A 12,731-nucleotide genomic window follows, 5' to 3' on the forward strand; every position below is an offset into this window, starting at 1 on the left:
TGACAGGCTACTTTAGATCTCCACTATTTCTCGCTCTTTACCATTTAGAAAGTACCGTTTTACCCTTTTCCAATCCATAGTGGATGCCCTTATATTTGCTACATTGAAATCCTTTAAGCATATTTTTAATAGACCTGTCTATAATTCTGCTTCAGCCTCCAATTCTGCCTATTTTTGTGTCATCAACAAGTTTGTACCTGTGGCTTTCTCTCCCATTATCTAAGTCACTAATACTTATTGTGAATAGTTGTGGTCCAAGACAAATATACTTGTGGGATACTAGTCATAACCTTCAAATTAAAGTATCTGATCATTAGCTCTATTCTCTGCCTTTTGCTAACCAGTCATTTTCTTAAACAGATAAACAATTTACCTTCAAGCTCATGGGTTACAATTTTAATTAACCGACTAATTTGAGGGATTTTATCAAATGTATTCTGGAATCCATCTAAATGATAGATATTCCTCAGTCCACTATTTTAGCCCCTTCGTCAAAAAATTAAATGATTGGATGATCATTTTTTTCAATAAAAATGCCCTTGCAGTATCAGACTTAATCAGACTTAATTTATATTCTATAGAGTTAATTGAAGTAACTGTAATTACCTGGAATGTCCTTAAAGAATTTGGTGCATCTATGAAGAGTCTTGTAGGATTCAATTACATTCTTCTCTATTTGTTCGGCATCAATGGTGGTCAGTGGATCATTCATCCAGCTGTCATACCAGCGTAACCAGTCTGATGTAGTTGTCCATAGATCCCGATAGGGATGGAATTCCTTTACCATCTTGTAAAGCCTTTCATACTGTTCACAGAAAATGACAGAGTGTCAACATATGGCACAAAGTGCAATATTACTTCCACAACAAAGGTCAAACTATTGATCCAATCTATTAAGTACAACAAAGGATTTTAATTTATTTTAGAGAAGGAAGTTTCAAGATACTTGCATAGATAATCTGCTGTGTATAATTAATATTACTGATTACATGATCTTGAGATAATGCATTGCAATACGAATAGGCACTAGTGCCATGGTCCTTGGGAAATCCATGATTCACTAATTAACTCTCCAAGCTAAAAGGAGCATCTTGGATTTCCACTTCTGTGTCACACATCTGCAGTGCTGTGCTCGTTCATTTTAGCAAGTAGGAATCACACACTGAGAAATCACGAAAGTGAAACTGCTCAGCCAAGAAATCAAGCCAGCATAACAGCAAGAAACTTGGCATCAAAAATATCAAAATGTTAATATAAATGTAAAACATAAATTGGAAGTTTGTCAGTTATCACACTGTCGCCTTTGGAACCTGAGTTAAACTCTATCTCAGACTGATTGGAAGGAGTTCCTGTTAATTTTTGGCTGTGAAATTCTACAACAGAGCAGCATGATAGCACAGAGGTTAGCACTGCTGCCTCACAGCGCCAGGGACCCAGGTTCAATTTCAGCCTTGGGGAACTGTGTAGAGTTTGCACATTCTCCCAGTATCTGCATGGGTTTCCTTCGGGTTGCCCGGTTTCCTCCCACTGTCCAAAGATGTGCTGGTTAGGTGGGGTTATGGGGTTCCAGGAAGAGGGCAGGGAAGTGGACCTAAGTAGGGCGCTCGTTCAGAGGATTGGTGCAGACTCTATAGGCCAAATGTCCTCCTTCTGCACTGTAGGGATTTTATGGAAGATAAACTTGTAGATCAACCTATTCTGGAGAGGGCATTGAGTCCAGAATACAATGCTGCACATAATTCAGCAAAGACTACTTGAATTTACACGGCATGTTAAAATATCAAAATAAAATGTTGTATTTCTTCCTAATTGTGCTACTCCATGCAGCCCTATTTCTTACTTGGACACAGACCTCAATTTAAATGATGAAATGTATATGCACTTCAGTGACAGTTTGTAAGTATTGGTTGTAATTTTAATATAATATGAATTCAACATTGCTTTCTTTAATAACCCAGCTACCACTCTCCTATTACCTGCTCAATTTATATGCCTATTTTTATTACACACCATTACCATATTTCCATGTTTTTAACATAATTACTTAGCCTATATATTGATTTTTTAATGTTTTAATGCCTTTGGGTGAGAATGTGTTTCTTGAATATATCAGATTAATGTTTCCATCTCTCTCTCTCTTTCAATTATCCCAGCACTTTCTCCAAATCATGATTCTGTAACTGTACGTTTTGAACTCTACTTTCATTTTCTCTTTCTCTCTCTATAAGTTGATCCTTTCATCTATTTTTTCCCTTCTTTGATGAATCTTTCTGAGGCTTTGGGCTGGAGTTTCATTGAGATTCCATGAAGAGTGAAAATGGCAGCCAGGACCCGATTCTGGGATTCCTGACTCCATTTCCTGGAGTTTCTGATTTTCAGTAGAACCTTTTAAGAGTGCAGGCTGGTTCAGATGATGAATCTGCACTTCATACTCCCAACCTGGCCAGCTCCATTGCAGGAGTAGGTGTGTCCTAGTACTCCATGATTTTTCATGCAGGTTTTTCAAAGCGTTGTGGCTCACGGCATCTCAGAGGTGACCCACAGTCTGCATGAAGGAACCCTTTGAAAGGTCAGTTCAAAGGTTCCTCCTCATACCCTCCATGCTTGGCTATGCCACTGCCATGCCAATTCACAATCTAGACACTGTATTGAACCAATGAACCTATAGAATCATAGAATTTACAGTGCAGAAGGAGGCCATTCGGCCCATCGAGTCTGCACCGGCTCTTGGAAAGAGCACCCTACCCAAGGTCCACACCTCCACCCTATCCCCATAACCCAGTAACCCCACCCAACACTAAGGGCAATTTTGGACACTAGGGGCAATTTAGCATGGGCAATCCACCTAACCCGCACATCTTTGGACTGTGGGAGGAAACCGGAGCACCCGGAGGAAACCCACGCACACACGGGGAGGATGTGCAGACTCCGCACAGACAGTGACCCAAGCCGGAATCGAACCTGGGACCATGGAGCTGTGAAGCATTTATGCTATCCACAATGCTACCGTGCTGCCCCTAGTAATATTAGAATGTGTAAATAAAAAGCTTAAAAGTCATTCACTGATAACTTTACACATTCATGAAACCCATTTTACTACAGGCCAATAAAAATGTCAATCATCCATACCCTTTAAAAATCAGTACCCTTTAAAAATCAGTTGAAGAAACTGCAAGCACTTGAAACATATTTATAATATGTAAATAAACATTGTGAAATTGACAGAATAAATCAGTGATCCATAGCTTGTACAGAGCTGTTGAAACAGCTGAGCCCCAGGGAAAATATGGACAGTGGAGGCAGTGGCATAGTGGTATTGTTACTGGACTGGTGATCCAGAGACCCAGGGTAATACTCTGGGGATTCTGTTATGAATCCTGCCATGAAAGATGGTGCAAAATGAATCAAATAAATATCTGGTATCAGGGGCGTCATTCTCCGACCACCCAGCGGCGTAAATTAAAGTAGCTATTTACCGGTGGGACAAGGTGGCGTGGGCGGGCTCCGGGGTCGGCGCGGGGCGATCTGACCCCGGGGGGTGCCCCCACGGTGGCCTGGCCCACGATCGGGGCCCACCGATCCGCGGGCGGGCCTGTGCCGTGGGGGCACTCTTTCCCTTCCGCCTCCGCAACGGTCTCCACCATGGCGGAGGCGGAAGAGACTCTCCCCACTGCGCATGCGCGGGAAACTGTCAGCGGCCGCTGACGCTCCCACGCATGCGCCGCCCCGAATGTCATTTCCGCGCCAGCTGGCGGGGCAACAAACGCCGTTTCCGCCAGCTGGCGGGGCGGAAGTCCCTCCGGCGTCGGCCTAGCCCCTCAATGTCGGGGCTCGGCCCCCAAAGATGCGGAGCATTCCGCACCTTTGGGGTGGCGCGATGCCCGTCTGATTGGTGCCGTTGGGGGAGAATTTCGCCCCAGAAGTCTAATGATGATCATGTGTCGTGGAAATCATAATAAAGACAAATTCCTCGAGGTTCGATTTAAGGAAATTTATTTACACAAATATATTTGTGGAAAGAGAGTGTTCCAGCTGCAAACGCCAGTGCACTGCACTCTGAGATTCGATTGAAGACAGCATGTTTTATAGTCTGAAAAAACAGCTTGAAATAAGCAGGCATGTTTATATTAAATAGACCTTGGAAAATACGTACGATGAAATACGTTGTATGTATGTTCTTGCCCTTGGCTAAAAACAACTCAAGTACACATTTTGTTATCTTTCGGAGGACAATGTGTTTTCATAATAAGGCCAAGGCCAGAATATTAAACATATTTATGTTACCTGACCTACTTATTTTCATTCAAAAGCAGTGTTGAACTATAGTCAAGCATTTCCCAGCATGCTTCGAAGTTGGTTTATGTTACTTTCCCCTCCACATCATGAAACCATTGTAGGTTGTTGTAGAAAAACCCAACTGGTTCACTAATATCCTTTCGGGAAGGAAATCTGAAGTCTTCACCTGGTCTGGCCTACATGTGACTCCAGATCCACAGCAATGTGGTTGACTCTTAAATACCCTCTGAAATGGCTTAGCACGCCACTCAGTTACATCAAAACGCTACAAAGCTAATAAAAAGGAAAGAAACAATTCAAGATAGTACACAGGGCACATATGACGGTGGCTAGAATGAGTAGGTTTTTTGAGGGGGTGAAGGATAGGTGGGTGGACCCGCGAACCATGTCCACATGTTTTGGGCCTGTGCGAAGTTGGAGGGATTCTGGCGTGGGTTTGCGGATGTTATGTCTGAGGTGTTGAGGGTGAAGATGGTCCTGAGTCCAGAAGTGGCAGGCGTGTCAGAAGACCCGGGGGTACAAGGGGCGAGAGATGCCGATGTGCTGGCCTTTGGCCTTGGTAGCTCGGAGACGGATCGCGCTGGAATGAAGGGATTCAGGGCCGCCGAAACCGGGGGGGCTGGGTGAGCGACCTTATTCAGGTTGGAAAAAATCAAGTTCGCCTTGAGAGGGACTGTGGAGGGGTTTTCCCGAAGATGTAAACCGTTTATCAACGACTTCAAGAATAGTTAAGAAGTCAGCGGGGGGGGGGGGGTTAGATATTTATTTGCTATGTGAATTTCTGTTTGCTCTCTTTTTGGTTGTGGTTGTGTTTGATGTGTATATACAATTGCCTTAATAAAAACATTTTTTTTAAAAGGAAAGAAACTGGACAAACAACCCGACATCAACCTAGGCACTGGAAACAACAAAGGCAAACCCAGCCTTGTCGACCCTGCAAAGTCCTCCTTACTGACATCTGGGGGCTTGTGCAAAAATTGAAAGAGCTGTCTCACAGATTAATCAAGCAACAGCCTGACATAGTCATACTCACAGAATATTATCTTACAGAAAACGTCCCTCTATCACCATCCCTGGGTATGGCCTCCCCACTGGCACTTGAACACCACTTGGAGGAAGCATTGAGGGTGGCAAGGGTGCAGAATGTACTCTGAATGGGGGACTTCAACGTCCATCATCAAGAGTGGCTCAGTAGCACCACTACTGACACAGCTGGCCAAGTCGAAAGGACATAGCTGCTCGACTGGGTCTGCCACAGGTGGTGAGGGAACCAACAAAAGGAAAAACATACTAAATCTCATCCTCACCAACCTGCCTGTCGCAATGCATCTGTCCATGACAGTATCGGTAGGTGTTACCACTACACAATCCTTGTGAAGACTAAGTTCTATCTTCAAATTGAGGACATCCTCCATCGTGTTGTGTGGCACTATCATCGTGCTAAATGGGATAGATCCAGAACAGATCTCGCAACTCAAGACTGTGCATTCATGAGGCGCTGTGGGCCACCAGCAGAAGAATTGTACTCGGTGACAATCAGCAACCTAATGGCCCCGCATATCCCCTACTCTACCATTACCACCAAGCCAGGGGATCAACCCTGGTTCAATGAAGTGTGCAGGAGAGCATGCCAGGAGCAGCACCTGGCATACTGGAAAATGAGTGGTCAACCTGGTGAAGGTACAACACAGGACTACTTGCATGTCAAACAGCATGAGCAGCAAGTGATGAATAGAGCTGAACGATTCCACAACCAACAAATCAGATCTTAGCTCTGCAGTCCTGCCACATCCAGTCGTGATGGTGGACAATTAAACAACTCATTGGAGGAGGAGACTCCACAAATATCCCCACCCTCAATGATGGAAGAGCGCAGCACATCAGTGCAAATGACAAGGCTGACGCATTCACAATAATGTCAAGTGGATATTCCATCTCAAACTCCTCCAGAAGTCCCCAGCATTAAAGATGTCAGTCTTCAGCCAATTTGATGCACCCCACATGATATCAAGAAATGACTGAAGGCACTGGATACTACAAAGGCTATGGACCCTGACAATATTTCAGCAATAGTACTGAAGACTTGGGCTCCAGAACTTGTTGCGTTCCTAGCCAAGCTGTTACAGTAAAGCTACAACACTGGCATCTACCCTGCAATGTTTAAAATTGCCTAGGTATGTCCTGTACACAAAAAGCAGGACAAATCGAACATGGCCAATTCCCTATCAGTCTACTCTCAATCATCAGTAAAGTGATTGAAGGGGTCATCAACTGTGTTATAAAGCAGCACTTACTTAGCAATAACCTGCTCACTACACTCAGTTTGAGTTCCGCCAGGGCACTTCACTCCTAACTTCATTGCAGCCTTGGTTCAAACATGGACAAAAGAGCTGAACTCCAGAGGTGACGTGAGTAACTACCCTTGCCATCAAGGCAGCATTTTGTCGAGAATGCCATCAAGACGCGCTAGCAAAACTGGAGTCAATGCGAATCAGGGGGAAGGCTTTACACTGGTTGGAGTCATGCTTGGCACAAAGGAAGGTGTTTGTCATTGTTGGAGGTCAGTCATCTCAGTCCCGGGGCATCACTGCAGGAGTTCCTCAGGGTAGTGTTCAACCAACTTCAGCTACTTCATCAATTACCAAAGTTCTGGCACGTTACTAGGCCTGTATCCTCCAGGGTTTCGACGAATGAACGGAGACCTCATTGAAACCTACAAATTCGTACAGGGCATGACAGGGTATATGTGGATAGGATGTTCCTCTGGCTGATGAGTCTAGAACCAGGATACACAGTTACAGAATAAGGGGCAGGCCATTTAGGACCGAGATTAAGTAGAATTTCTCCACTGAGGGTGGCGAATATTTGTAATTTTCTACCCAAAGTGTCGTGGAAGCTCAATCATTGACCATGTTCACGACAGAAAGCAATATATTTCTCAATACTAATAGTGGGATAGTGGAAAAATTGGCCTAATCCGGCTCCTATGTTTCTATATTTTTGATTTTTTTTGTACCGGGTCACTATATTGTACATGGGCTTCCAAATCCCTTTGAATCAAAAGGCACGATTCAACGTAAAATTTTCGAAGTGTCATTTTGGGCATGTTTGACAAGGTGTTTCTCATCGGCCATGATTCACTCCGCAGCTTCTCGCTGCTTTTAAGCGTTTCCTCATCACTCACTCCCAATCAACACACAAACGTGACAGTGAGCAGACCTGCTCCTCTCTTTGGGGATGCCAAATCAGGCCAGGCATTTTGACACTGTTGCTGAGGGGGGGGACATCTTGTACCCCGAGGGGGTTGGGGGACCAGCAGCAGGGTCAGCAATGCCGCCTGGGAGGCTGTGGTTGCAGCTGCCAGTTCGGACAATATGACCAGGAGGCCACCATCCAATGTCGGAAGAAGACCAACGACTTCCACTGAGCTGCAAGGTTAAATTACCACCTTTCTCCTGGCATCAGTTCTGCCTTCCGCCCCTCAAATCCCCAAATCCCCCCACCTACAGATTACTGGCTGACACCTCGCACCTTCCCCAAATCTGATCTTTATGCTTGATCCTCAGAACCACTAGCACCGACCAACAAAACCCCTTAATGTCCAAGTGTGGTGCCCACGGTAGCATAGTGGTTAGCACTATGGCTTCACAGAGCCAGGGTCCCAGGTTCGATTCCCGCTTGGGTCACTGTATGTGCGGAGTCTGCACGTTCTCCACTGTCTGCGTGGGTTTTCTCTGGGAGCTCCAGTTTCCTCCAACGGTCCAAAGATGTGCAGGTTAGGTGGATTGGCCATGCTAAATTGCCCTTCGGTTAGATGGGGTTGCTGGGTTATGGGGAAAGGGTGGAGGCGTGGGGTTAAGTAGGGTGCTCTTTCCAAGAGCCTGTGCAGACTCAATGGGCCGAATGGCCTCCTACTGCACTGTAAATTCTATGATAGACTATAGACCCAACTGACCCATCAAATATGCGGCTCACAATGCCCTCTCTTTGTCCCCGCATGAGAAGATAGCCCACAATCAGCCAAAAAGGGCCAAGGCAGGGATTGTTGTCCCAGAGTTCCGAGTCCTCACCCTCCATGAGGTCCCTCCTCAACTCAGCCCTGGAGATCACAAGGTTGACCGGAGAGAGAGCAGTCACTGACAACGAGGTTGGCCTGCGCCACAGAGGTGAGGATCCACTGTCCCTTCACCGAGATAGTCTGTCTCAAGTGGGTTGTTCATGTCAAACAAATGATCCTTCCCACCCACTGATCCCATGTCCATTGTCTCATACGATCACCATCTGATGGGGCCGGGGTATCCGGAGTCGCTCGCACTTCCCCCCACCACCCATGAGACCATCTCGAAGGAGAGCTCTGAGGAGACCATCATTGAGGCATCATAGCTATCACCCCCACCTTCCACCAGTGCAGAGCCACACACCTCAGTGGGTGGCATTAGTGGACAGGCTTCTGAGGTACAATCTGGTGACCACCAGGCAGTTGTTGATGCACAGGAGCCAGGCACATTAAAGGGAGACAGCAGTCGGAGGTCTGATGGGTCCCAGGATTCAGCTGGATCCCAGTCAGATACCGAGCAGCTGGACAAGGTTCTCCCAGAGCTGATGCAGATGATAGGCTAGAACTGTGCCATTCAAGGAACATAAGAATGTAGGAACTAGGAGCAGGAGTAGGCCATCTGACCCCTCGAGCCAGCTCCGCCATTCAATAAGATCATGGCTGATTGTTTTGTGGACTCAGCTCCACTTACCCACCTGCTCACCGTAGCCTTTTCTTCCTTTACTGTTCAAAAATCTGTCTACCTTTGCCTTAAAAACATTTAATGAGGTAGCCTCAACTGCTTCACTGGGCAAGGAATGCCACAGATTCATGACCCTTTGGGTGAAGAGGTCCCTCCTCAACTCAGCCCAAAATCTGTTCCTCCTTATTTTGAGGCTATGGCCCTAGTTTTAGTTTCACCCGTCAATGGAAATAACCTCCCTGCTTCTATCCTATCTATTCCCTTCATAATTGTATATGTTTCTATAAGGTTCCCCCCTCATTCTTCTAAATTCCAATAAGTATAGTCCGAGTCTACTTAGTCTCTCCTCATAAGCTAATCCTCTCAACTCCGGAATCAACCTAATGAATCTCTTCTGCACCCTCCAGTGCCAGTACATCCTTTTTCAAGTAAGGAGACCAAAACTGTACACAGTACTCCAGGTGTTGCCTCATCAGCACCCTGTACAGCTGCAACATAACTTCCCTGCTTTTAAACTCCATCCCTCTTGCGATGAAGGACAAAATTCCATTTGCCTTCTTAATTAGTTACTGCACCTGCAAACCAACGTTTTGTGATTTAGGCACAAGAACACCCAGGTCCCTCTGCGCAGCAGCATGCTGCAATTTTTTACCATCTAAATAATAGTCAATTTTGCTGTTACTCCTACCAAAATGGATGATCTCACATTTATCAACATTGAACTCCATCTGCCAGACCTTTGCCCACTCATTTAAACTATCTATATCCCTCTGCAGACTTTCAGTGTCCTCTGCACACTTGGCTCTACCACTCATCTTAGTGTCATCTGCGAACTTTGACACATTACACATGGTCCCCAACTCCAGATCATCTATGTAAATTGTGAATAATTGAGAACCCAACACTGATCCCTGAGGCACACCACTAGCCACTGATCGCCAACCAGAAAAACGCTTATTTATCCCCATTCTTTGCTTTCTGTCAGTTAACCAATCCTCTATCCATGCTAATATATACCCGTAACGCCATGCACCTTTATTTTATGCAGCAGCCTTTTGTGCGGCACCTTGTTGAATGCCTTCTGGAAATCCAGATACACCACATCCAATGGTTCCCCGTTGTCCACCCCGCTCCTAATGTCCTCAAAGAATTCCACTAAATTAGTCAAACATGACCTGGCTTTCATGAACACATGCTACGTCTGCCCAATGGGACAATTTCTAACCCGATATCTCGCTATTTCTTCCTTAACAACAGATTCAAGCATTTTCCCCACTACAGAAGTTAAGCTAACCAGCCTATAGTTACCAGCCTTTTGTCTACTTCCTTTTTTAAACTGTGGCGTCACATTTGCTGATTTCCAATCTGCCGGAACCGCCCCAGAGCCCAATGAATTTTGGTAAATTATCACAAGCGCATTTGTTATTTCCCCCGCCACCTTTTTTAGTGCCCTGGGATGCATACCATCAGGGCCAGGAGATTTGCCCCATTAGCTTCTCCAACACTACCTCCTTAGTGATAATGATCATTTCTAGGTCCTCACCTGCCATAGCCTCCTTGCCAACAATTATTGGCATGTTATTTGTGCCTTCCACTGTGAAGACCAACACAAATTACCTGTTCAATGCCTCAGACATTTCCTCATTTCCCATTATTAAATCCCTTCTCATCCTCTAAAGGATCAATGTTTACATTAGCTACTCTTCTGTTTCATGTATTTGTAGAAAAATTTGCAGTCTGTTTTTATATTCTGAGCTAGTTTACTCTCATAGTCTATCTTACTACTTTTCTTTATAGCCTTTTATGCGGCTTTCTGTTGACCTTTAAAGATTTCCAAATCCTCTAGATTCCCACTAATCTTTGCCATTTTGGATGCCTTTTCTTTCAATTTGATACCATCCTTTATTTCTTTAGATATCCATGGTTGATTATCCTTTTTCCGACAGTCCTTCCTTTTCACTGGTACATACTTTTTCTGAGCACTGTGAAAAATCTCTTTGAAAGTCCTCCACTGCTCCTCAATTGTCCCACCACAAAGTCTTTGCTTCCAATCTACCCTAGCCAACTCCTCCCTCATCCCATTGTCGTCTCCTTTGTTTAAGCACAAAACACCGGTATTCGATTTTACTTTCTCACACTCCATCTGTATTTTAAATTCAGATTTATGATCACTCTTTCCGAGAGGATCCCTAACTATGAGATCATTAATTAATCCTGCTTCATTACACAGGACCAGGGCAGCACGGTGGCACAGTGGATTAGCCCTGCTGCTTCACGGCGCCGAGGTCCCAGGTTCGATCCCAGCTCTGGGTCACTGTCCGTGTGGAGTTTGCACATTCTCCCCGTGTTTGCGTGGGTTTCGGCCCCACAACCCAAAGATGTGCAGGTTAGGTGGATTGGCCACACTAAATTGCCCCTTAATTGGAAAAAATGAATTGCGTACTCTAAATTTTTTATTTTTTTTAAATTACACAGGCCCAAATCTAGGATAACTTGCTCCCTCACAGGTCCCATTACATACTGTTCGAGAAAACCATCGCAGATACAATCTATGAACTCCTCCTCAAGGAGTGACGTGGTTTGACCAATCAACATGCAGATTAAAATTCGCAATAATTGCCGTACTGCTTTGACATGCATCAGTTACTTTTTTGTTTATTGCCCGTTCCGCTGTGATGTTATTATTTTGTGGCCAAAAGACTACGCCGATCCGTGACCTTTACTCCTTACGATTTCTAATTTCTACCCAAATGGATTCAACCTTTTTCTCTATAGAACTTATATCATCTCCCACTACCACCCTGATGACATCCTTAAATATCAGTGCTACACCACCTCCCTTACCTTCCTGCCTGTCCTTCCGAATAGTCTAATACCCCTGGATATTTAACTCCCAATCGTGACCATCCTGCAACCATGTGTCTGTAATGGCCACTAAATCTTACATTTTCGCGATGATTTGTGACGTTAACTCATTTATCTTGTTTCGAATGCTACGAGCATTCAGGTAAAGTGTCTTTATGCTAGTTTTAATACCTTCTTTTTGAATCTTAACAGCTCCATTAATAACATCTCCTGAGTTCTTCCCTTTATCTTTTTTCATAACTTTCATTATTGTTGAACTAACCTTCCCATATGCTAACCTTCTGCTTTACTTCCCATTAACAATTTTACTTCCCGTAGTGTCATCCTTCCCTTCCCCCCACTTGCTGGTTTAAAGTCCTTGAGACCACCCTTGAGGGGATGTCAGGTACATTTCAGCGACTGCATAGCCGATTGGAGGAGTCCCAATGGCTTCGTTCGCAGGAGATGTTGCCGACAATGCATAGCACCGAGGCAAACACTGCTAGGGTGGCAATCGCCATGGAAAACCAGGAACGCAAGCTCCGTGTCTTGAGTGGTGGTGCCCAAGGCATGGCTCAGTCTGTGACGACCATGGTTGAAGGCCTCGACATCATGTCCCAGTCGCTGAGGGACGTGTCCAAGGCACAGGTAAACACTTCCGAGACTAGAGTGTGGCCCAGTCACTGAGGAGTATTGCTGAGGGTGTCGACATCATGGTGCAGACAATGGGAAGCCGCCAGGACTGGCAGAGCCAAATGACTCATAGAATCATAGAGTTTACAGTGCAGAAGGAGGCCATTCGGCCCATCGAGTCTGCACCGGCCCTTGGAAAGAACACCCTACTTAAGCCCA

The 12,731-nt window shown here is 45.2% G+C and overlaps 1 protein-coding gene across 1 annotated transcript in view; it reads right to left on the reverse strand.

Moving 5' to 3' along the window:
• dnah1 (dynein, axonemal, heavy chain 1) overlaps positions 1-12,731 on the reverse strand; it is a 1,119,271-nt gene that overhangs the window by 785,214 nt on the left and 321,326 nt on the right. The window contains exon 19 of the mRNA XM_072472076.1: positions 607-805. Coding sequence (XP_072328177.1) covers positions 607-805 — 199 coding nt within the window. The remainder of the gene's footprint in view (positions 1-606; positions 806-12,731) is intronic.

Source organism: Scyliorhinus torazame, chromosome 13 (assembly GCF_047496885.1).
Source record: "Scyliorhinus torazame isolate Kashiwa2021f chromosome 13, sScyTor2.1, whole genome shotgun sequence".
Classification (NCBI taxonomy): Eukaryota; Metazoa; Chordata; class Chondrichthyes; order Carcharhiniformes; family Scyliorhinidae; genus Scyliorhinus; species Scyliorhinus torazame.